Source organism: Molothrus aeneus, chromosome 5 (assembly GCF_037042795.1).
Source record: "Molothrus aeneus isolate 106 chromosome 5, BPBGC_Maene_1.0, whole genome shotgun sequence".
NCBI classification, from domain to species: Eukaryota; Metazoa; Chordata; class Aves; order Passeriformes; family Icteridae; genus Molothrus; species Molothrus aeneus.
Window position 1 is genome coordinate 36,334,706 of NC_089650.1, and position 26,748 is coordinate 36,361,453.

A 26,748-nucleotide genomic window follows, 5' to 3' on the forward strand; every position below is an offset into this window, starting at 1 on the left:
GTCTCAGGGTCATGCTGCATCAGATCAGTGGGTGAGCAATTTGCATGTAAAACACCCCCTCTGTTGTACACTATTGTTATTAATATTGTTGCTGTTACTGTTTATTTTCTTATCTCACTACTGCTTCCAGTAAGTTGCTCTTAGCTCATAATCTCTGCCTTTTGTCTCTCTCACTGGAGGGCCCTGAGGCAGGGAGCAGGAGTGTCGTTCCTAAACCAGGACAATGCTTAAGTACTTCTGTATATGTAAAAATTAATGTAATCGCAAAGATGGTGGGACATCAAGAAAGGAAAAACGGAGAGGTAAAATTCTACTTCCTTGTATGCAGAGGTGCTGGGGTGAAAAGCATCATTCAGGCTTCAGGTGAAGTATGAGGCATGACAAATGTGACTCCTCTCGTGTGATCGGGAGAACACGTTGTTGCCATTGCTCTGGGCTGTGTTTCTAATAATGACCAGACCAGATGGTTTGGTTTTGAAAAGAGCTATGGACAATTAAATAGCTGTGCAAGGCACTGGCAGCACCAGCTTTCAGTACTTCCTCCCCATATTTGTGTGGATGAGATGTGATGGTAGAGGAAAGCAAAACCAGGAACTTAGTATGACACCTGCCACGGGCATCTTGGGTAAAGCACTCTTGGCTGCTAGACAAATGCAGGCCTTCATCCTGCAGCAGCCAATTAGTTTTGTACACACAAATAGTCTCACCGTGGAATAAAGCATGCAGAAGTTTATTGGGAAGCTTATTCCCTGGGAAGGGAAGTGGAAGTGAAGCAAGCTGGAGGAATGACTAAGAAGTAGGGGGGAGTTAAGCACAGAGTAGCAGAAGCTGGCTACCCACTTGGCTGACCCATCAGGTGAGTGGGTTGCAGCTGGAGCATCACACCAGATAAAATAACAGGAAGAGCCAAGTGATAGCACACACAGGGAAGACGACCACCAGGATAACTGAACACTGGAATAATCTTTTAATACCACTAAGCAGGGTGACAAGGCAGAAGAGGACATATAATGTGATGAATGCAATTACTCACATCTGACTCAGGACTGAAGGGGTGTTGTTACTTAGTGCTTTTTTTTTGTCATCTTATTTTGATTATTTTACAAGTAACTGAGGCCAAAGGAAACATGTCATGAAGCCCTTGGGAAGAGAGATGTTGAGAGTGGAGAGTCTGCAAGTGAGTGAACACAAAGAACGTGTAAACCTACACATCTCAGGAAATAATAACTGCACAATCCCCTTAGGTGAGAGAGGAATGGTTGCCAACATGAATCAATGGACAAGCACCACAGAGACTTAATCAGATGATGGATGGGACTGTTCCACTCTGCTCTGCACTTGTATGGCTACACCTTAAGTCCTGTGTGTAGTTTTGGGCACCATAATATAAAAAAGATATAAATCTGTTAGAGAGTGTCCAAAGGAGGGCCAGGAGGATGGTGAAGTGCCTTGAGGGGAAGCAGTATGAGGAGCAGCTGAGGTCACTTGGCTTGTTTGGCCTGAAAAAAGGAGACTGAGGGGACACCTCACAGTGATCTTCAACTTCCTCACAAGGGAAAGCAGAGGGGCACGTACTGATTTCTTCACTCTTGTGACCAGGTACAGGACTCCAGAAAAGGTCATGAAGCTGAGTCAGGGGAGGTTTAGGTTAGGTATCAGATGATTTTTCACCCAGAGGGTGGTCAGGACAGGAACAGGCTCCCCAGGGAAGTGGCCACAACATCAGCCTGACAGAGTTCAAAAAGTGTTTGGGCAACACTCTCAGGCACATGGTGTGATTCTTGTGGCTGTTCTGTGCAGGGCCAGGAGCTGGACTTTGACAGTCCTTGTGGGTCCCTTCCAACTCCGGATATTCTATGATTCTATGATTTTAGGTCTCACTGTAACAGGCCAAGAGACCATGGAAGAGCAAATGAAGAAAGGACAGAAGAATCCTGCCAACTTACCTGTGAGAATCTTGGGGGTAGCTTAGTTTTAATACAGTTTCCTGAACTCTTCAATTTGTGCCCCAGACAGTACCCAGACATATCCCTGTGTCTGCTGCTCTGAGGACCTGCTCTTTCTAACCTAATGCCTGCATAATGGAAACTCCATGAACTTGGATGCAAACTGCAATCTTCCTTAAGAAGAGAAGGCTCATCATCTTGGTGGGCCCCCAAGAGGCAGATCTGGAACCAGGCAAAAAAACCTGTTTTTTGATTTGATGCCCTATCAGCCTGGCCTGTGCTATGGTGCTCCCTGCCTGGTGGGTACTTGCTTATCCCCAAATACACAGTTTAGCCCTTAGCTCAGCACAGTGAGTCCTGGGCCAGGAATGGGTGTGTGACTTCTTGGGGAGCCTCCTTAAGATGTGTAGTTCTGCTAAGTGCCCACCCCTAGGGGCCCTAACAGCAAATTAACTTCTCAGGCACATGCCTGTCATCCCGGGACGAAAAAAAAAGACTACTTGCATGCAGAGATTTTACAAATTTGGTCATCATGACCAAACTTTATTACCCATATTATGTAACTGTGACAAAGTCTAGGAATCAAGCAACATGGGGATCACAGAGGCTATTATGTTTATTGTGCTGAACAGACTGTGATAAACCATTAAAGGAACATTTTGAACAAGCAAGCGATTTGAAGTACAATCATAGACAGCAACTCTACATGAAGAACAAAGCAAAAAGTTAGAAGACACTCAAAAGGAAAAGTAAACTGTAGTTCAACATCTCGAAGCAATTTTTTTTTCCTGCAAACACACCTCTCTTGCAGAAATGGTAGAAGAGTTACATGTCCAGTCATAGTTAGCAGTGACCAATGACAGCAAAGAACAGTCGTATAAAATTTATCTCCCACAAAAATAAACTATATATATAAAAAAATTTTATGATGTTCTCACTGACTCAATGGCCACATGCAATTTTTCCGTCTGAAAAAATGAGGTATAGTAGGCCCTAAGAGGTAGTAATGTGTTTTGATTGTACTACAATATATAGAAAATGTAGGATTCAGTTCATCAGAGTGGTAAGTCTCTCAGAGGTTGAAGAGTGATACACAGAGAGCAATTATTTCTGTGTCATCCACTGAATACCGTGGCTTAAAAAATGCAACAAAACCCCTCAGACCCCAAAAGGGACTTGCTAAGGCATGATTTGATGCCCTTTGAAGTCAGCAAAATTCCTATTACTGCCTTCAAGTGACACTGGATTTGGCCTGTTAGAGCTACTTATAGCTAGGATTATTTCTCTTTCACTCGATATTATCATGTCTAGTTACAATATTCCAACCAGCTCTTTCCCAGCCACTGAACCCCGCGCAGTGTTTGTGGAGGTCTGTGTTTCTTGACACTGCCTCTCGGGAGAAGCCAGTTATCCTTAACTGCACTTGGCTCCACGCTAAAGCCATTCCAACAGATGCCTTCCTGAGAAACTACCCCTGGCCCAGTTATTAATACAATGGTACAAAGTACTGACTAGGAAAGAGAGGAAGAAGGGAAATAAAACAGAAACAGAGAAAATGAAATTGGAGGTGGGGGAGAGAGAGAGAAAGAACAACAAAAGTGAGAGAGGAGAGAATAAAAAACCTCTACATAAGAAGCATTTAAAATAAATCTGGCTGAAACATATTACAAAATCACATTTGTGTAAAATACACGAAAATACTTGTCAAGTATTTTCTTACAATCTACTAATTTTTTTTTTAAACACATATTTGTGATTGCATTATGCAAAAGCTGAGCTTGTTGCTTCCCACCTACAAAGCTTCAAGTTTCTTTGAAGGTTTTTTTTGTTCATTTTTTAATATTTTTAATACGAAAGTAATTTAAAATGTGTTCATTTTCCACAAGTTATTTTACAAAAATAATTTTGAATTAGGGATTAGTTGCAGTCCTGTTTCAAACGTCTCAAAACTGATGCTGAAAGTAACAAGTTCATTCCATTTAAAGTCTGGAGGTAGGTCTTTGTCAATCAATTAGTCCATTTCTTTAAACAATTCATTTGAGGTACAAACTTGGACAGTAATATTTAAACTTTACAGCTAAATTTTTTCTGTCATGTAGTGTCCTTGAAGAAAATTATCCTCACAAACCTATCAGCAATTCAATACAAAAATATATTCAAGTTAACAGTACATTACACAGAAGTCTAGCAGAGAATAGAGTAAGTACATAAAATAAAACTAAACAAAACCAAAACCAAAAACCCACACAAAAAAAGGAAAAAATCAAACAAACCAAGTGAAAGAAAAACACATAGTCATGCTGAAACACAAAAAAGACATTGCTTCCTTAACTGCAAAAAAGGTTGAAATAGAAATAAGGGGAAAATGCAGATACTCATGATTATCTACCCAGTAAAAATTTCCTGCATTGAATGTGTATAGCAGCATGTATTTATCAGTCTGTTGAGTTATTTGTAAAAATCAGAGGTAGTATTGAATAGTGGGGTAATATTGCATCTGGTGCTAAAAGTGCTGCTTTGAATGAAAAGATGGAGAAATGTCACTGGCACAGAGGTGCTCAGTGAACCATCCTATGTCAAAATACATTGCTTAATGTAATGCACGAGCTTAGCTGAGGTACATGGTGTTCATTCTTACATTGTGACTGATGAGTAATGAGGAAAGATTCAATTCTTTCAAAATACTGGTACAGGGCAAGTGGAATTAGTAGAAACTAAGCAAAAATCTGGATTATTTTTCTTCAGATAAATTTATGATTAATTTCTAGGTACCTTTCTGTATGTTTTTAAAGACTTTTATCAATAAAGACTTACTCATTAATGGCATAAGAGTGGTGTCAGTCATTCTTATTTCCATAGAAAACTCCTGGCTCTAAGAAAGCCAACTCCTTGGCTCCCTATTATCCAGATGATAAGGACTGTTCATTTGGTTTACTACTGCTTGTGCTGATATGTTTGTATCTAAAACTATACAACGTATCTTTGTCTTTCTTCCCTTTTGCAAAATGAAAGTACCTTTTTCATGTTGATTTCTTTCTTCTGATTACCAACTGAAGGAAATGAAAAATCAGCTTTCATTTTTTTTCCCAAAATAATGGTAAGTCTTAAAAAAAAAAAATCAAGTACAAGTCTACAAGAAGGTTACAAAAGAAAAAGAATAGTATCTACCCCCTATCTTTGGTGTTCTAAAACAGGGAGTTCACTAAGTAGGGAGTGGGTTGCTGGAAGTGTTGCAAGGCGTGAGTGTTACACACCCAGCCTTTCCTATTTCAATGCCCATTACAATGACTATGTTACAAGTTTCTTGTTTATACGCAGTGCAGTGAATGACATAAACCTGATTTGGAGCTCTTCTTGACCCAGTCACCCTTACTTAGCAGCTCAAACAAACTATTAGTAGGTTAGGAAAAAAGAAAACAGTAATTAAAAGTTGCATCGTTAATCTGTGTCCCCTTTGTGTTACAGCAGTTTTTCACTAGACCTAGGACTGTGAAGGGATTATAAAGAAGATGATTAGTCAAATCCTTTTTAAGGTTATGTGATTTTTTTTTCCCCCCAGGCAAAAGTGGAAAGACCATGGCAATAGAAAGTAAGTGGTCAAGGCAGTGTCTTCTCCCTTCAAAAGACCCAACTGCTGATGAGGTAGAAATTGCATGGTGTGATCTCCTAGTCTTCTTCTGCAGATTCTTGTGAGGACGTTTCTTCAGTCTCTTCCTAGAAAACACAAATGGGAAGGATAAATACCGTGGTGACCAGGCATCTTAGGCTGCCAGTTCAGCTGTCCCTCACACAGCTGACAATTACCTCCTGAGCTAATAAAATGCCCTTTACGGTTCCTGTGATGTCTCAAGAAGCCACCTTGGGGAGGAAGGGAAGGTACCCTGCTCTCTGATCCCCCCACCTTGCCTTGCCAGGTTTTTCTTCTACTCCAGGAGATGTCAAGAAAAAGCATTCTGTGCCACGCTTTGTCACAGGCCTCTTATGGCCAGCAGACATGGGCAACAAGAAAATAGAAAGCATTTTGAGCACATATCCAATCCTAAGCAGCTGCTCTGGGAAGCCTTCTCCTCCTCACTGGTCCTAGTGCTGCTTCATGTTTGCCTTCAGCAAGCCTGCCCAAATGTGATGTTCTTATTCTGCTTTTTTAAACAAATGTTCAGTACCTTTCAGGACATGGGTGGTGAACTGGTGGCAACTAACATTTCTAATAAAAGAGGCTGTCAATGAAAAGCTGTTTTTTATCAAACACTGAACATCATCCCCTAAGACAGCACGTGAAAAAGATCTAGGAAGAAGAGGAATTCACCCCCTCAGCCAACTGAGACCTTTGAAGAATGACCAGCTTAAAACAGCTTATAACAGTCTTCATACTTTAATAGATTTGATTTTCCACATGGCTTCATTTTGTCTGGGTGGCTAACTGACACAATTTATAACTCTCTTCCTTTCCCAGGCCACTACAGTACACCATTCAGCAAAGCTTGCCTTAAAGCTTGCCTGCCTTATACGACCAAACTTCCATTCATTAGTGTTTGAAACACCTCAGCTGTGAAGGGCTCCTAAATGCTACCATGTGTGACACTGCTGCAGAGGAGCGGCATCAAGAAAAAACACAGTGCTTTAATCATAGGCCACTGCTTACTGCAATCCCCTTTCAAAAGGTTTCGACCTCCCCCTGCACCTCTCTGCAAGAAAAGGCCAAAAGAAAGCTGTAAATCCAGGGAATAAACATAACTATAAATGAACGGATGACAGCTTAAAAAATATAACCATAGCAGCATCAAGCCATGAGATTTCACACTGGTTTTGTTTAGTCTGCTTTGGGTTATGTGGGAAAAGTGAAAAGCATGAAGGAAATGCTCCCCCCCTCTTCCTTCATGCCCCCACCCCTGCTAAAGCTTGGGCCTCAGATATTTAGGCCAGTAGGTTTATACCTCCTGACAAGGAAACAGGCCATGACCCTGGGGTGCTCTCTTGAGCACCAGGCACAAAGAAAGATGTAGCATGATCAAAGCCGTGGATAGAGCAGAGAGAGGAAAATCAAGTGTCAGCTGCCCCCTGACCTTGAATTTTCAATTCTTATATTCCAGATGACACTGATCTATCGTACAGATGAACAATTTTTTCCTCACAAAAACTACTGTCTACCTGTAGCTGGGTTATATTCACAGCACTGGAACAAAAATGATTCTCAACTCATGAAATGATCAAGCAAATTTTACTCTGTCTCTGGTGGCACTGGGGAAACTGAGCTCACACTCCATCAAATCCCATTAATGCATAATGCATTTTTCCGGCTTATCTTCTGTGCAGAGCAGGACTGTTACAACATTTCAGTCAAGAAGAAAAATGGTATTTTCAGGCACCTACCGGAGGGCTAATTTGGGCTGCATGTGGAGAAACACAGCAAAATATGTCGGTTTAGCCTTGGTAATTCAGAACTCAGAATGATTGCGGCAAACCCCAGTTTTGCCTCCAAGCCAAGTATTTCAGTTAAAAAATTACTACTGTGGGTTCTGTACTCTTAACATAATACAGGTAGACGTGTTTTGGTATTTGATGATGATCACATGTTTAATTTCTTACAGTGCTGTGGTCAGCCTCTGATTATCATTTCCTGGAAGACGGCAGCACACGTGTGGGTGCAGAGCGGCAGCTCTCTTTGTTTTATGCTTGGCTTGTCAGGAGACTACTGAAACCTGATGAAATCATTTTTCCATGAAGGTAGACTTCCGATCACAAAGTAAGAAGGATGGGGGAGAGGCAAAGTATGTGAAAGGACATACTTCAAAGCTCAGCCAGGGTGGCCACAAGAGAGCTCTTTTTAGTTAAAAAGTTGTCCACTCTAGTGATTTTTACTATGAATCTCACTGTATTTTTTTTCCCTAGTAACCCTTGCTGCAGTGACCAAGAAAATAAATGAGAATTTCTTCCTTCATACACTTATATGTGTTCATGTAATGAAAGAAGCTTCTCTCACCTACACATGTATGTGCAAATATGTGTACCTGTAGTACTGGGAAGGATGAAAAACTAAAAATCAAGCTAACACCCCCCCCCCCCAATAATGTAATTAATAAGCTAATTATTAAAAAAATATTTGAGACTGACAAACTTCAAAATCCTATCACTGTTGGGAAATACTTTTTTATGAAGAAAATCTTTTCAAAGGAATCAGATTGTTCATTCCTTGCAAAAGCCTACAATGCCTCTGTTGCAGATGAGTGTTTTAAGCCAACCTATCATGTAAGCTTCTTGTCAAGATACTGATGGAGACATGACTGCTGATCTGAAGGCTTACAATTCAACCAAAGGGATACTACAAATCAGACATATATGAAAGGAGATACCTAAAGGAAGAAGTGAGTAGAGGTTCTGAAAGACAGAGTACAGATGTATAATGCAGGAACAGAGAGGGACTTTTTGCACTTGTGAAAAACTGGTTGCAAATATCAGAAGGTTGTGCAGCTGGGATCTTCAACCCCACCTCTGCCTCGACAGCACCCGCCACCCCTGCACACACACTTTCCAAAAGATGGAGGATGGGGCAGGCATTTTGAAAACTGTGTAACCTTTGGAAGTTGAAAACCGGCTCTGTGCTGAGTCACTTCAGCCAGAGATTCACTGAAGTGCTGGCACTGTCAGGGCACTGGACACCTCAGGGGAAGGATGCTTACCAGTAGTAAGCACCCTCCAAGCACTTGCAAGTCCTCACAGACCTGCCAAGGTCGATGGCACAGCCATCTGTCATGGTCCCCGAGTCAAAAGTTGAAGGAGGAACTGAGGCTGGAATTAATTGCTTTGTAAGTCCAGATATGCTTCAAATAAATTTGAAGAGAAGGGAAAAAATTTAGAAGGAAAGCATGGTCATTAGAGCAGACATTAGAAATCCAAGTCACTCAAAGTGTGATAGCCATGCAGAACATAAATTCAGCAACACCATCACAGGATGCACCCAGCAAAGAAGCAAAAGCTTTGGGTTACACGGCAGCTTTAATTGAGGGTGTTCTCACTTAGGTGCATTCACTTTAGTTGTGGAGGCAGAATGGTGACATGTGTAAATTGACCATAAAAGTGCATCGACCCAGTTTTGCCTTGAATGGCTGCTTCCCAGGTTATTTGTTTTCCGCTGCAGCAAACTAGTGAGAGGTTGGGCCAGCAGACCGCAAAGAGAAATCTGAGAAAGCTTCAAACCAGGCTGGATCTGGCCAACAGGGAAGCCACAGCCATGAAGAGCTCAGGGAGCATAGGACAAATACTCAAAGAACAGGGTGAGTGCTCATATCCATAGCTCAGGCTTTACTCCTGCTGCTACGACAATATCCCAGATGACTTCCCATGCATCCATGTGTACATCCCCATACATATATCTGCAGGGGCTGATTGGCACAGGGACCAGCTGCAGAGGCAGTTTCACTTGGCACACTTGGTCATGCGCAGGTCCCATGAATGAGTATGCTTGTCCTGAGTTGCTACAGGACATAGCATGATGTTATATGACAAAGGCAGCACACTCAGCCATTTCCACCCTTTGCTGCTGTAACTGCCCCGTCAGACAGGGAGTGATAGGGAGCTGGTGTCTCTCCCAAAACAGGGCTGCAAGGTGGCTTTCTCCAAAGCTCATAAAGGAGCCTTTTCCTGAGGGGCATCACCAGCAAGGCGCCGGCAGATGTGGACACTAGCCTGGACCCTCATCTCTCACTGAGGCTGGCCTCCCACAGGAGAGAAAGAGAAACTTTGCAATGACTCACAGCAGGTATCTGCCCTCAGAAGGGCTACTCTGCAGGGGACTGGGATCACTGTTGTTAGCCCTGATTTAACTGGTAAAGGTAACAAAAAAGGAACAGGAGGCAGGACAGCAGGTTTCAGTTAGAAGTGCTGTCTGCAGCCAGTATGTTTATTTGGGCTAGCCAACACAGAATTTTGAAATATGACAACCTTAGTGGGATCTGGTTGCCTGAAGACAGCACCTGATGTCATTTTAGATGCCCTGGACATCTCATCTGGTAAGATAAGCCTGAAAGGTGCTGGTCTCCTGTGTCATGCCCTCCTTCTCTGTGTGGATCCCTGTGAACCCCTGGGACACCTGCGCAGAGCAACTGTGTCAAGATGTGTGGACTCATGAACCCTCTCCAGAACAATGAAGTTTAATCTCTCCTTTCGAATTCTCAGCGCTGTGGAAAAACAAACTGGTGCCAGACTCTTTTCAGTGGTGCCCAGCAACAGGACTCAGAGGAATGGCCATAAACTAAACCACAATAAGTTTCACCTCAACATGAGAAAAAAATTCATCACACTGAGGGTGGCAGAGCACTGAAACAGGCTGCCCAGGGAGGTCATGGGGTCTCCCTCTCTGGAGAGTTTCAAACCCTACCTGGACATGTTCCTGTGTCACCTGCTCTAGGTTACCCTGCCTTGGAAGGAGGTTTGGACTGGATGATCTCCAGAGCTCCCTTCCAACACAAATGATTCCATAATTCTGTTATTCATTGCTAAACCTCAGAGGTGGGACCATCCAGAATGGAGCTGTGCCACAAACTATTGTATTTAAATGTCAACGTCTTTTCAGATCAAAATCACCCCCTGATTCCAAGAGACTTCTTTCCCACGACATCCTCTGCAGGTGAAATGTAACTCTACCTGCTGCCCAAGACCTCTATTTGGTGATCCACTTTTGGCTAGTGCAGGGTATTTTTTCCTGAAATTACAAGCAGCCAGTTGCATCCTAGTGGCCTGAAGAACAGACATACTTAGTTTGGTCAATGTATGTCCTCTGTGATTTTTTTTGTGGACATCCACAAACTGATAAAAGCAAAACCTGATGACGAAATAATTGTTGGGAGGAGCATTTCCCCACCTGTAGCAAGGTAACTGTGGCATTTTTGTAAAAATGTTTATTCTGTTCTAATACCCTGGACAAAACTTCAAGGTTAAATGTCTTGGCCCCATGAAACTCACTGGCAATTCACTTTTTTCACCTTCTGCTCATGAATTTCTGACCTGCAGATTAAAAACCTAAAACCCATTTTGAAATGAACTGCAGCATCACAGTAATGCTGCATAGGGAGCCTCTGAATTTGCTACAGCTTTTATTTTATAATGAAGTATTAGCTATTGGCACAGATTTTGCTGGCTGCTTTCTAAGCCCAAGAGGGTATGCTTGAATAGATATGTCAAAAAGAACTGCTGACAAGAGCAACTTGCAAACTGTGGACCATTGTCTGCTGTTAACATGTCTGAAATCCCCTGGCATGCAAGCTAATATTTTCAGAGGAGTCCCTGAAATACAGGGATAGGAATAGATGGCTTCTAGAGCAGAGGCCAGGGCCCTGACTCTGCCCAGCTGAGACAGTGCCATCCCTACTGCTCCACAGCCAAAGCACCAAACTGCTTTAGACATTCTTACAGCACTAACAGACACTCAGTGCAGGTTTGCTCTGTGTGAAGCTTAGGGTGGGATCTGCTGCTTCGAGCTCTGCACTCTCTGCAAAGCACACAAGCGAGCTCAGTGACAGGTGCCACTCAGCAGTAAGGCAAAGTTTAACTCTTAACAAAGTTTAAGAAGCTGGATTCAGAACTCAAATTGTTGCAGGTATACTTCACACATCACAGTGAAAGGCTTTATTAGTGCAGAACAGATCACCATGACCATATACAGAAAAGGCCATGCAACCCTTCCAACTGCTGGATTAAAAAATTATTTTGAGGAATTATTTCAGTACAGAAACTCTGTCTCTAAACACATATAAGTCAACCAGACCACGAGCAAGCAATTGCTGTGCACTGCAGCTGCTAGCATGCTAGAAGGAGCACAAATTCTTTAGCTTGGTGCCTAACAGGACAGTCAAAAACTCTGGCTACAGAGCAGTTCTGAGACTCCCTGCCTTCTAATACCACTGTTTCTGCAATCATTGACTAAGTCATGGGACAGCCCTGGGAGCTGTAAGCAGGCAGGTTCCCCCCCCTCAAGGAAGTACAACTTTCAGTACTTTAATGACATTAAATATAAAGAAAGAGACAAATAGAGAGATGCAGCTTGGGGTTGAGATGCAGACTGGAAACCAACATTCTTGCTTTAAATGTGTAAGTTCCTATTGACCTAGCCTCTAATAGCCCACTTTGTTATGTAAAGACGTTGGCCGTCAAAAGAGCACAGATTTGGCCATAGCATGATGGCATAGCAATATTTAGATACCAGCAAGCAGCCTTGCTGAGCTGCTGCTTAACTTTCCCAATGCCCAAGTGCTTGCTGCTGGGCATGTGCAGAGCTACCCAATATCTTGTGAGCAATCTAAGGGCTATAACGTATCCTAAAGATTGATTTGACTTAGTGATGTCCTCAAAGTTTTCACACTCGGGAAGGCAATGTATAATAGATAGCAAAAATAAGACTTTTTAGTTTTAATAAAATTGTGTACATGTACACAATAGCACTGGATTGGAAATTCACACATGGACTTGTTTTGAAATCCCCATGCTCTCTGATTTGAAGTAGGTATTCAAGATGGGTTTTCTACCTTCTAGGAAGAAGGCTCTCCCATAAACTTTTGTGTATGGAAGAAGCATCTTTCTTCTATTAAAATCAGTCCACTTTTATATAAATAATCAATTATTCTGTGAAAGACAGAAAGGGAGTACAGAAAATAAAGCCAAAACCTGACTCTCTCCTGCAGGTCACCAGCCTGTGGTTTTTTAGCTGCATAGTAAGCAAATTAAGTGTGTCCTCTCCTTTTAAGGCTGGAATAGCACTGCTTGACTAGCAAAAAGGCTGCTCATGGGGATTACTGGATAATACACATCCCCAGCTGTTGGAGGAAGTGATCTAGCTGAGGCAGCTGAGTGAAGTTGCTGGGGCTGTGCTGGGACTCAGCTGGTAGAGGTCAGAGAGAGTTAACCATCCTTACACACACAGGAACCACTACTACAGATCCCCTTCCTCTGCTGGAGGAAGTATGTTGCCAGGCTTGGCCAAGTTTTGGTCCTTAAGCAACAGGTTTAGATAACTGGAGGGGACCAAGACATTGCTTAGGAGGATTCCCACAGGACAGGACAGGACATTCCTCTTTAAAGTCAGAACAGCTTACTTAAAATATAGATTCAAGTCTATTCTTCCTGTTACATTAAGGGGGAATAAAAAACATTTCTCCATCTCCTAGCTTATCTCCCACTAGGACAACTGTTTGATATAATGGAGTGAGTGATAAGGAATCTCTCTGGTTACTTTGAGAGAAAGGGCTTATCTGACACAGGAGTTTTAAATCCAGGAGGGCTCACACTGAGAACTTCCAGAAACAGGAATTAGTCTGACTGACATTTAGTTAAAACCTAAATGTACCTGCCTTAGGTTCTGCCTCTCAATTTCTCATACATATGATCTTGAATGGACCTCAGCTTTAGGTGCCCAACTTTGCCATGGATTATAAAGCAGCCCTGAAATTAACTCAGCAATGAGGTTCCTGCAAGGCAGCAAGTCACTCAGTGCCAAAGCCTGTGTGGCTGAAGCCTTTTGAAATTGAGACTCAGCTGTCTAAGTTACGTCAGGCCAGATTTCTTAAACGCGTTTTGGCATCTGACTACAGCAAGTGCCTTTTTGACCTAAGCAGGTCAAAACACTTTGAAAAAATCTGTTCCCCATGTGATTAAAAGGAGACTGAAAATCTTCAGCAAAATCTCAGTACTAGTCAGAAGAATTTTACAGGAAACACCATTTAAAGTCTGCAAAGCACAGACCTAAAGTGAAAATGGTGCTTGAAGTAATTGTGGGTGCTATGCAACACTGACAGAGATGTATTTTGTCTTGGAGAGCTTCAACCCTACAATATATAAACATTTCTGGTGGGAAGGAAATAAAATATTAAGAAAAAGAAGGCAGCGGTGCTGTTAGAAACATATACAACTGAGCTGGACTGACCCCAACTCTGAGAAGCTGCTCTTACAAACCTCTTGTGGATGCTGTAAACTGGAGGAATGGTAAACTGCTCTGCATTCACAGCCAAAATCCAGACTGGAGCATAAGGCAAGCAGAGGCTCTAATAATAGTCTCTAATCACTAATATTTGTGTCCATAATTAGATGAAAGAAGATGGATGCCAACCTTAAAAATTCTTAGACTTGCCTAGTTCACTGAAATGCTGTGGGTGACTGTGTTAGCTCTGCTTTCTTGTGGCACTGGAGATGGAAAAGCCCAAAAGGCTACTGGAGCCCACAGAGGTAAACCTGAGCACATCTGCCTTCTCCTTGAGCCCTTGAAATACTTGAAACAGCACCAGTTTCTCTGCATACTTTACGCTGAGAGGCAGAGGAAGGATTACAGCAACGGTCTCCCAGAATGGGGTAGGGAAACATTACTTTGAGAGGCTTTGAAATGGAGGTCAAACCCACATCATTTACCTTTTGCTCCTCCCTGCCCCCCCTCCCCCCCCACCAAATAGAAACCATGAAGAGGAAAATAAAGTAAGGCCTGTTATATTTCTATCTCTTTTTTTCTCCCCCTAAAAACGACCACTTGTTACAGACAGGAAGCAACTGCCAAAAGTTGTTCACCTTCAATCCTTTATCACTTAAAAAAACATTGTGGCTCTGACCACGAAGCCACTGGCAAGAGTAGTTTGGGGAGAGCTATCTATCTACAGCGATAAATAATAAAATAAAGCATCTTCCCTTTTGAATCCCAGCTGAGAGATTTTGCCAAGTGATCAAACTTGTCTGAACCTCGGAACAGCAGCTTTGAAGTAATAAGAAAGAGATTGAAAACTTGCAGCCAAGAGCCGCACACACCTCATTAGGGTCCAGCCATGCGGGGAGGCCAAGCAGCAGCCGCCAGGCCCAGCCTCACGTACCCTCTGGAAAGGGGCTGTGGGAAGGGGAGATAAAAGCGCCTTTCACAGTGGAAGCGCACTGGTGACATTTTTACGAGCGCCAGCCCCGGGGCTGAGCGGCCCTTGCCACGCTGCCCGTGCAGCCTCGGCCACGCAGGGCGCATGGGCTCGGCCGCCGCCATCCTTGCTCTCCGCGTCTCCCCTGGCTTTTCTCATCCCTTGCTTTTTTGTTTCTGAAGGAGTGAGTTTAACATACAGGGCTCTACCTTACCCTGGCCATTCTCAGAAAAGCCCTCCAAAATGAGAAACATATTTCTTAAAGATAGTGAGCCAGGTTCCCTGAGCTGGTTCAGCACAGTTCACATGAGACTTTCTAGTATAATTTAGAACATGATTTTTAACAACAACAACTACAACACACCAAAACAAAAAACAAAACCAAAAAACAAAAAACCTCTAACCAAATCAAAACAAAAACATTAAAGCTTAACAGAGTTGTAAAATGCTCTAAAAATGTCTGAAGATTTTGATCATGGATTTTGCCACACAGACACTGGCAAGGCTGCGTGCTTCCAGCAATGCAGAGTATTTAACTTAGAAAGCTGAGGTTCTGGGTTTAATTTTCAGTTTCAGACTAAACAGCAGGTCTGCAGTGAAAGGCAGGCGACAGCTCCTGAGCACAATGGGGCAATGGAAATGCTTCTCTTGCAAACTTTACTGATTGTGTAACCATGGAGCACCTCTTCGTGCAGACGAAAAAGCAAAATCAGAGAGGTTCATGTTGGTTTTAATAAACTTCCCCCATCCCTTCTCTTTTTTACTGCAAGAATTCAGCTGCTATTTTATTATGTAATGCTGCAGGCTAAAAATATATCCCTAATTTAAGCCACCTTGCCAATAAATCTACAAATACCAGGTAATCAAAAAAGGGTAGTTATAGTTTAATGACAAACTCTTCTTGTCATCTTAATATGTTCAACTCCTAAAGGATTTAGAGTGATGCATTTAAAGGTTTTTTCAACTTCTTGAATATCTCGCACTCTGAATCTGGTGGAAAGTGTGAGAAAGTTTGGCCTCCTCAGCACAGAGCATCGACACAACTTTTCTAGATCAGTCTATGCAGCTATCCACAGGACAAAGCTCTTTATTTCTCAAAGCAAGATAACCTGATTCAAAGTGACTGATGGTCTCAAATTTAGTAGATACTGATGATTTCCTTTTGATTATATAATCTTTTATGGGAATTTCTTTTCCAATTGAACACATATACATTCTATAATCAAATCAGAGAAGGTATCCTGATGGAAATGTTCAAAACATGTTTATTTTACAACTGAGACAGATTTACTGCAATTTATACTTCAATGTTAATCTATTCTCCTGTCTAAACATAAAAAAATACCAACATAAATTATAGTTAATGCTTCACTATATAACACAGTTCTCAGGAGACTATTGAAGAGATGTGTGAGCCCTCTAACTTACTGTAACTGTGTCTTTGCTGTTCTGAATTCAGTTTCCAGAATTTGCTTCAAAATAAGCTTGAGAATCAGGGAAGGGGAGGGGGTGGAAGACATTCACTACCTTGAATCTGATATCTCCGGGGTCCTAGAGCTCACATGTTCTTTCTTTCCAGACTCAAGTCTGGTTTCAATGGAGCTCTCATTTTTCTTCCCCCTAATCCTGCCGTGAGATCAACCATTGGTAACTCTGTGAGAAATTAAATACCAGGATGTGGGAAATCTGAGATCTGAATTCAAGCAGAATGTGGGTGATTCATTTATTTCTCTCCTTCTGTTTTCCCATGGTTGTTGTGTGGCAAGTAACTCTTCAAACCTGAGATCAGAGATCAGCCCTGAATAATGTGACTACATTGACAGAGCAGAAGAAAAGCAAAAACTACACTAGCAATATTATATCCCTCTCTAATATAATCATTAGTCATTTCTAAAGAGAGATTTCAGCCAATGTTTTCTGAAAACATTCTGGAATTTCCAGAAATGCTTTACAGTGGGATCAACAGCAGAACTTCATCACAGTGATGCTCAACATCTGCTGGAGCAGACCTCCTAAAAAATTTAAAATTTCTTGTATTGGAATCCCAATGAAAAGAGAGACAGTTTGCTATGGTAATGTGACTGCTGACTGCTACAATGCCCAACAGTCAGGCAAGGGTTTTTAAGCTTTCTCACTCTTCAGTGTGAGAAAGGAAAATTTATTTGTTTAGGTCCTGTAAGGATGAACTCAAGATGCTCATAAACACTAGACTGTGCAAAGATTTAGATCCTTCTCGCACTGTTTGGCAAAGTGTTGATGTCTGAAAACCACCTACATACTTCTGTAGCCTTCAACATGAAGTGCCTAGGACCATAATTCTCACTGCATGGTCTAACATGAGGCTGTGATACTCCTGTACTTCTTACTGTCTACTGTCACAGCAGTCACATGCCTACAATATCCAAGGAGCAATCAATGACCATGAGCTCTGAATGTGCCCCCAGACTGCACCTAGCCTGTCACGGACTGTTTGTCGTCTGGGCTGCTTCACTCCATCTCAGCACTAAGGAACAGTACAGTGAGAGCATCAATAGAAATATTATAGAATAGAAGCTCCACTAGGAAAAATGGTTTTAAAGTGTCTATTACAATTGTTTCACACTGATTATGAATCCTTCACCTGATCTGTCCTCTCTGAACTGCAAGGGAGGAGGCAAGCTCATAGGCTCAGCCTGTCCATCCTAGCCTTAATGTCTGGCACAGGTGTCACAAGCTGAGGAACTGCCCAGGGAGGCCAGATGTCACCCAGGGGTAGCACGGCAGCATTGATTTCAAGGAACTAAATTCACAAAATACCAGGTTTACCTGGTATTTATCCAGAAAAAAAAAATAGTCTTCTTATTGCTTCTTACCATAACATGTTTAAATATGTTAATAAGGACTGAGTATACTGCTATTTTTCCTAGCCAAACTTTATTAGTGCTGATAGGTGAAGACTGTAACTATCTATCTGAGCAAATTATTTAACAGACAAAAACTGTATTTTCATTGACCTTAACTTTGATTCTATTTGTGCTTACCTTATTACATATGCATCACACCATACTTAATCTTTAAAATAAAATTTGTAGCAGAATTTATATGCTGAATTGGAACAGCAAAGATAGAGCAATTTCCAAGAATGGTTACATAGGTCTGTTTCCCTATTTTTCCCTTTTTTCAGTGCAACAAATGAGCAAGGATACAACCCTGAAGTATCTATAGTAATATTTAAGTCAGGGAATAGAGCATCTTTCAGTGGCTTCACCTGGATGTGGAGGAGCAACAACAATGCAGACCATTGAAAATGCAGAGCCCTTGATGAGAAGCTCAGGAACCAAGCTCTCACCAAAAAGCACTTTCCTCCTGTGCAGCCTTCTGCTCCTCATCTTTGCGAATTAGCATTTTGATTATTTTTATTACTGTAACTCCACAGAGTGATCATGCTGGTAGTTTCAGCTTTCTGAGTATCAGACAGAAAATATCTTAAAATAATCCTTATTTTCAGGGAGTAGCCATGTGCTGCTGAGAATGCTGTATGTCTTGCATGTCTTGTATGAAGCAAGATACCCAAGTGTTAGCAGCACTGACTCTTGCTACTCTTGAAAATCTCAGTCAAAATATGTAGCATGTGTATGCAAAAGTAGCACTGTTTAATTTATTCCTGACTGGCACTTTTTTAAACACTGCTCAGCTATGCTCCTCAACAGTGTTTCCCAAGTACACATCACAAGCCCTTCTCTTCTGGCTACTATTAGTGAGACTTCGGTTTGTGTCAAATCAGAGCCAAGTTCTGAACCGGAAGGAGTTCCTCCCTAAACACCTTTTGTGGCCACAGCTGTGGGGTCAAACACACAGCCACTCTGCCCACAGATGTTGCCTGATCACCTCAGGCTTCTTCCACAAGCAAGGAGTGGGGAGGGAAGAGGTAGGGAGAGGCTGAAGAGGAGTGTTGCTGGCTTAAGGGAACTCTTTTAGCTCACCCCTGCATACTCTAGCCTTCTACCACCAACTGCAACACCCACTCCCTGTGCTGTGCAAGGAGTGGCTCAACAGCTGCAGTCCCTGAAGTTTTACATCCCTGCTTTTAGGATGAGGTCTTGCCCAGCACACTGGAAAAAAAGCAGGGACCTGAAAGTGTATCTGTGTTGAATGGGCAAATGTGTGACCAGTGCTTCATTCAGAAAGCTGCCTCCTGCCCTAGAGTTTGCCTCAGGGAAATAAATGTTGTGTGTTTGAGCTGTCAGGAATCCATTGTTGTTCTTGTTCAGAGATGAAGGTTCCTGTTATGTTGAACTAAGTCACAGCACTCCCGCTCTTCGATTGACTCATAAACTGGCTGACAAGGACATGACCTCTTCAAGTGGCACACTGCAGCAGGCAAGACTGAATCCCCGAGATAGTCCCACACAAGTCAGGAAGTAAAAAAACATCTTGCTAAATCTGATTCCTTTTTTGTCACATCAGATTATAAATGCATGCACGTTGACCATTCCCTTATGCAAGAAGGGAGCATAAGCACCTCAGTTTTAGTGGAAGGGGAATCAAGGCACTATGACACTTGCCCAAAATGGAACTTACACGGCACAGTTCTCAGAAATAGTGGTTTCAAAGGGAGCTGTGCTGTCCTGGCACAGTACTGACTGAGCACCTCTGTCCGTTCCTTAGGCACTGCATGGGGCACAGTGCCAGGCACCTTAGCCTGCCTTGTGGACCACAGGCGCATTAAGCAAGGGGATGTAAAACTCAGTCAGCATCCACTGTCAGAATTACACATGTGAATTTAACAGATCTGCGGACTCAACCAAATCAAATCATGCTTCTCCTGCTTGATCACTCAGGCTCTTTGACCTTCACATGCTGAGCTGCACCGTGTCTCGGGTTTAGGGAGCAGCACTAGGAACACTTCTCTCCTGGCAGCCTGGAGAGCTTGCTAGGATAGGAAATGGCACTGCTGCTGAGGTATTTCCAATTTTTGAGTCTTCAAAAGTGACTGAATGCCTAAATATACTCCTGTTCTTGAAGAGTTTTTTAATCCATTGATTTATTCCAATCAATTTGCTTAATTTATTTACAGACAAATTTATGGAAGTAGCCATCTCAAAAATGTTCCTCTATCATAGCTATGTAGTAAATGACAATCAAAAATATTTAAAACCTTAGCTACCTCAGTCTTACACTGATTCAGGTATTCAGGCATAGCATCATTGAATTACATTATTCAGATTCTATTCAGAAGTTATGTCATGTAAGTAAGAAAATATCTTATTTCAGATATACCTGACCTCCCTTTCTAGCCATCATTCTTTAGCCCAGGTTAGTACTTCATCTGTTCATTGAAGCAGTAAATGCAACTTCTATATTTTCTCCCAGATTCTTTTTCTTATTTTATTTCAAAAAACACCTGTTTTGTTGGGTTTTTTTTAAGTCATCAGACAAATTATTCAGTGTCTCCCTGTCACAATAAACCCCTTATAAAAGAAAAAGGAAGACTGAATATATCTGCCTTAGAAACCACACCAGTTTTCACCATTTTGCCTTGAAAAGAGAAAGAAAGTAAGGATGTTAAGCCCAGTACCCTCCATGAAATTCCATCTACTGCATCCATGAAGAAAGCTAGAGACTCTCCTTATTTCCCATAAGCCACAATACATGTTTGCTCAGCATGTGTTCACATGGTACCAAGAGCCTACAGTACATTAGAGGATGTTCCAGAGTGGCCTATGTAACACATGCACATTTATCCTGTGCTAAAGGACAAAATTACACGCGTTATTGGAAAAGAAAGTTTTACCTCTCCAGGATATGACTTTTTGGGAGTTCCCCTGGGAACTTTCTGACTCTCCTTATCAATAAACACAAAAAAAGTCCATGAGACACAAGGTAGCTTGCTGAATGCGGTGGAAAGAGTAATGAGACCCCAGGGCACTAGGTCAACTTCCAGGGCAGAGATTATTCAGTATTTCTACAGTCAAGGCTCAGACTGCAGCATTCCTGGGTTCACAGGACACAGGGTGGCCTTGGACAATGGCACTCACTCTCTCAGATGTGTATGTGCACCTGCTTGGTGCCAATCTGTCTGTGACACTGGAAGCTTCTTTTCAGCCTGTGAAAAGTGGATTTCTGGAGTATTCCTACCACATTTCTGTCTGCCATTTCCCAGAAGGGAAAAGGATGAATTCACATATGGTGGCTAGCAGATACACAGAAGGCCTGAAGCTGGTGTAAGTGCAGCTTTATTGCATGGCACAGAGAGGTGATGAGGTATGTGCTCCCTGGGCCTGCTGGCCGGGGTCTGCCAGCACGTTGGCCCCACCACATAACCACCAGGGGCCCCAGGTTCACAGCCAGCAACTTTGTGGCTGCACATGAATGTGTGACCCACAGGTGTAGCTCCTGGGCTGCAGAGCCTGTGTGATGCTTCTAGCATTTACTGGGTCCTACACTGAGTAGACATATGCAATAGATGCAACCTGAGGTGTGTTTATATACATATATATGTATATCTGTGTATATATATATATATATATATATATAAAATGATTCACATACATAACTTTATTGATACTGACACTGAAAAATGAGTAGCAGGAAAAAATGTAGGAAGTCCAGATCTTCTTTTCTGTACGAAATAAGACTACACTTTTTAGTGTTTATTCTTGTTGGATTTGATTTTTTGGGACATTGTTTTAAAAACATCTACTACATTTAGCATTAGGTAGGGAAGTATGCTTCACTTGTTCTTTTGGTGTACGTTTTCTGTACAATTTCTTGTGTACACTGTTCTATGTATACTTTACGTGTACTCTTCTGACTGATACACTTTTATTCTGATCTACACACTGTCTTTCTGAGTGGTATGCTGTCTTTCAGACTCAGATACAAAGGATTTCCAAGGATGTGAGATTTTAAGAGAGATAATAAAATTTTCAAAGGGCTGTTCTATGTTCATTATATGTCTTCTCTGCAGAAATGATAAAAAATAAACATGTCCTGTTTCCAGAAAATTTTGATAGTTTTCATTGTGTTTTCCTAAAAACATCTATTTCCTTCATATTACTTTAGAGTGTAACTCCCCCATATGGCTGAGTCAACAGCTGCAACAAATTGCTTAAAAATGAGGAAATGAAGAGATTTCTGTTTGGACTGTGTATTTGCACACCTCAGTAAAAATATTACTATGTCATGACTGTAAGATCCAGCTGTACATTCTTTAGAGACAGAGCAGATTTCAAAGAGTCTTGTTTTGAGGTTCAGGCAAATATCTACGTGAAAGTGCTAAATTTACCAATGTCACGCAGTTATACTGGCTCTTTTCTTAATTTCCCCAAGGAAGTGGGAGAGTATGCATCAGTGATCATCACAAAGATGTGAACAGACCACTGTATTCAAAGCTTCATATTAATGACATGGGTGTGTAGATTTCCAGTGGGTTTTACTGCTGCTATGTACTCTCTGTGTGATGGTAAATCCTCAGAGCTCTGGCAAAGTTTAAAGATACTGCAGAAGTTTACATAAACATCTGTATGGCCCTAAACTGGACAGCTGATATCCATGAAGAGATTTAGAGCATGGCAGTGCCCTGCATGATGCTTAAAATCTGGGAAATGGTAATAGAAACAGAGCTGTTATTTGCAAAATGAGAATTTTATCTGGTCTTACTGCTTCTGTACTTGTAAAAGTGACACAAACCCAAGAGACATACTTGCTAGCAGCAAGAACAAGAGTAAGAGCGATGTAAACTAACACTCCTAAGAAATCTTTCAGAATACACATGAAATCCAAAGCACAGGAGACCACTCAGGGACCACGTGTGAGCAGGAGTTTCTGCCACTTTTACCAAGGAAGGCTCACCATCAACCAGCAGTTCTTGACTGTAACCTCTCACAGTCCCCACCAATGAAAAAAGTATACATTTCTAACTTAATCCAGACTGCCACATGGCAAAGCCATCTGGGAGGATATTTTGAAGGAAACAGATGGAAAAGGAAGAGATTCCTCTGAATGCAGTATAAGATTTACATTATCCTCCATGAACTTCCATGTAGTCCCCATGTTTATATAATTTATCGCTATTTCCTTAGACAGCTCAGATTAGAAAGCCTGCATGAGCTCATGTTCTTGTTGTTAATTCAGAGTCTGAACCTCCCTACTTTATAAAGAGAAATTAGAGAAAAGCAACCAGACCTGAGTGAAACCCAGCAGCATGAAGTTCTTGATCATCCCAGGAATTACACTGTTTTACCTCTCCTTCTTTCAGCCTCAGGAAGACACCGTCCTGAGCATTTGCTCACAGTGATAAATTTTTGTTCCTTGCCATGCACCCATAACAGCAGAACTGCAATGGTGTGCTACTGCAAGTGTGAGAGCATGGCCTGTTAAAACCAGGAAGGGCTGAAGATAATTCAGTGATTTCACTGAACATCCCTTTGTCCAAAGATTAAAAACAGAAATGTTGTCTGTGTAAAGACATGGCATATAATAATTTAAGGTGTTCTTTCACTACTCAGTTGTGGTAACTGAAGAGATCTAAACAGCCTTCTCTCTCCTTTCATGTATTCTTCTGTGGCTCCTCACTTTTTGCACAAGCACTTCCATTACTAATGGAAATGTCAAAAGGCTTTCTTTTCTCTGTCTCTGCCTACATTGCCACAACTGCTGAGGCACCACTGTAGCAGCAGTGGCATCCAGCTGGTTGACACACGCTTCAGCATCCCTACCAGAATCACTGCTTCAGCAAACGGTCAGGAAAATCCATATGGGGAATGCTAGTGCTTCAGTTCAAATGCCTACATCATTTGGCCATCAATTAAATCTGTCATTACTTTGCTCTGCTACAAAACAAGAGTCCAGGTCCCCTCTTTGTCCTCCTACACCCCAGCCCAGCTTCAATCCCAGATCTTTCTTCCTCTCTTGCATCCAGGGTTGCACATGGTTATTGCACAAACAAAGCACTTGCAGGAGTCAGTGCCTGGGTAGCTTGGAAACCTGGCAGCACCACAAGGCCCTTGGCAGCAATGGGTTCTGCTAGGCTAGGCTACAGCCATCAGTTCTAGACCCCTTCTTCCTGCTGACCTCAGTGGGACTGAGCTCTGATGCATGCCAGAGGAAAAGGCAACATTAGCAGCTGCTTGGGAGTCTCTGCCTCCTGGATTTGCCTCCTCTCTGCAGCAGGGCTTAGCCTCCCTGTCACTCAGGTGCCACAAAAGAGAGAGCTGGCTTTGTGTCCACCAGCAGGTTTACTACCATGTTGTAGTAGGAATAGCCTGATTGTAGCAGTAACATTTGAAGGATATAAACAAGACATGGAGAGGAAATCTCTTCTATTAGAAGAGCTTGGTGTGTTCTGAATTGTGTGGTGTAGTCAGATCATACATAGTAAGTTGCTGGGGACTTAGGCGGGTTTTAGCATAAGCTGGCCTCAAGACATCACCTCTCCTCACAAAACTTAACCTTACTTGAAAGTATTGCTACATTCATCCTGTGTGTCACCTCCACCATTCAGAGACATTATTAGCTGTGCTATGGATTCATCATTGCTACAACTGTATTGATTTCTTTTGTAGAAATCTGATTCCTGCACATGCTTTGGAGAGTTACATCATTTTACCCCTTCAACTGGTATCTGGATGTTTTCTGTTTCGTATGCAACAGTTCCTGATTCAGAGTGCAGTTGATATTATGACGATGTACACTGTACATTAATGTATTAGAACCATAAGGTGGAAAAATTGAAGTATTATTCCTTTCTAAAAGCAGACCTCTTTCCAGAAGAGCAATGGACCTTTTATACTCTTGACTAAGCTATCATTCATGTACATGGAGGTACAGCAGCACAGCCCACGGACTCTGCCAAGCAGTCATGGACTTGCTCCCATGCCCAGAGGTTTTTCTCTGTTGGTGCACATATAACAAAGTGTTAGAGTTAGGTTCTTGGGGTTTTTAACAGGCTGGAAGAAGAAAATGATGTTGATTTTAACTGCAGTGTTTGACTGGTTTCATGACACCTTGTGGCTTGCATTTTTTTTCAAAGTGTTAAAAAAGAATAATACTACCCAACCCAAAAAGTTCCAATGTGTTAGTCTTTATGATGGATCCAATCTGGTTACCAAGTTCAACCTATTATATTTTGTGGATTTACAGCATCCTTTAGTGTGATGATGCAGAGCAATGCAGAGTCCCCAGGCAGTGCAAAGGAGAGCTGCTTTATTGCAAAACCAAGGCCTTTTTAAGCAGTTAACAGGTTACCAGTTTGCACAGTTTTAAGGCACAACAAGCCCAAGGCCACCAACCACCAAACACCGTGACGTGGACACGTGGCCATCACCCTGCATGTCTCTCACGTCTCTCACATCTCTCTACCCCTATTCCAGCTGAGTCACTCTCCCATAGTTCCCTTCTACTTAGCCTAAGTAGCAGGCCTGAGCCATGATTTCACAAAGGCCCTTATTTTATAAGGCTTTGCCTATATGCAACACTAAGGAAAGCAGAGAGATGGGTTTCATGCATATGTCCCTTCTTGCTGTAATGCAGTTCCCACCTAGCCATATTCAGGACACAGAGAGATACTTATTGCATGCTGGACTCACACCACAGAAGTGTGCATGTGTGTCTGCATTATCACTGCAAGGTGACCAATGCAGAAGGAGGACAATTCTGAGCAGGCACTGTTCCCTGCTTCCTCCTCTCTTTTCAGGGCCACCACATGACTTGTTCTGGTGGTTGTGCCCAGCAAGCCAGCAGCTGTCCCCCAGCTCATACAATTGATGCATTTCCCTTCTTTCTTTACAGTAAAAGAGGCCAGTTGAAATATTATTTCACTTAAAGTAGTCTAAATAATTTAAATTCGTTTTTCTTACCTGAGCAGGCTTCTTTTGAACCACTTGTTGAGGCTGAAAAGTAAAACAAAGGCACAGTGAAAAACAAAATTAAGTGAAAACGCTTAACTGTGATTTTAGGAGTACTAGGAAAAATATTTTCAGCAACAGAAATAAAACACAGGAAAAGCCCACAGTCAGAAACGGAGAGATGAACATAGCAGCTCTCACACCCAGCCTCTCCTATACCTATCTACAACTTTGCTCTGAAGTAGTTCACGTTAGTGTGGATGAAGAGGAGTATGTTAAGCTTGTACAATTAAAATCGAAGTGAAATCTAATTTAGCATGTTACATCTTTCTGCTCTTCTATGGTACTGCTGCCTTAACTTATCAGACCATGAGAGTGACCTGATTTTATAAATAGATTTTGTTGTCTCCACTGCTGCCGCTCTCTTACAACATTCTCAGCTGTGAGTGGAGTGTCCTACTGTGGGGGAGCCCTCCCTATTCATCACAAGCAGGGTCAAAGCTTAGGCAGAGAAGTGAAGGACACATAACCCCATTCCTGAGCCATGGCTTCCATGGCTTCCCACTTGACCAAAGCCACCCTTGCCAAAACCAAGGAGACTGGGATGGACAGTGGTTCCAGCCCTTGTGAGTTCTAGTCTGAGATTTTCAGCTGCATGAAGCTGATGCTGTGCTGACCCTTGCAAGCCTATTCATGTGATTACAGGGATGCCCATCATTGGCCAGGGTGGGTGTGTCCACCTGCCTATGCAGGACCTGGTGGCACCACCACGGATCCTCAGCAAGTCTCTCTCCTGCTGGTCCCACGCAGGACTGGGAAACACAGTCCTCACATGAGTCAGGAGACCCACCAAGGTGCCGGTGTGCTCCATCCCCACCCAGGAGAAGAGGAGTACTAATTAAGGAACAAATACAGACGTGCTTAAAATACACCAGCATTGCCCAGATGATGGGATGACCCTTGTGGGTGCTGGAAGCAGCATGGAACAATAAGATCACAGATTAAGGATGAAATCCTGACACAGAAACAGCAAAAAGGCTTCTCTTACTTCAATGGGACAAAGTTGCTGCCTGCCTCCCTCCCTCCCCCAGACATTCTGTT

At 42.3% G+C, this 26,748-nt stretch overlaps 1 protein-coding gene across 1 annotated transcript in view; it reads right to left on the reverse strand.

Annotated features, from left to right (window-relative positions):
* Positions 1 to 2,459: 2,459 nt before the first annotated feature.
* HMGA2 (high mobility group AT-hook 2) overlaps positions 2,460 to 26,748 on the reverse strand; it is a 110,385-nt gene continuing 86,096 nt past the window's right edge. Inside the window, exons 4-5 of the mRNA XM_066549988.1 lie at positions 25,660 to 25,692; positions 2,460 to 5,660 (exon numbers count right to left, since the gene is read on the reverse strand). Coding sequence (XP_066406085.1) covers positions 5,613 to 5,660; positions 25,660 to 25,692 — 81 coding nt within the window. The 3' untranslated portion in view covers positions 2,460 to 5,612. The remainder of the gene's footprint in view (positions 5,661 to 25,659; positions 25,693 to 26,748) is intronic.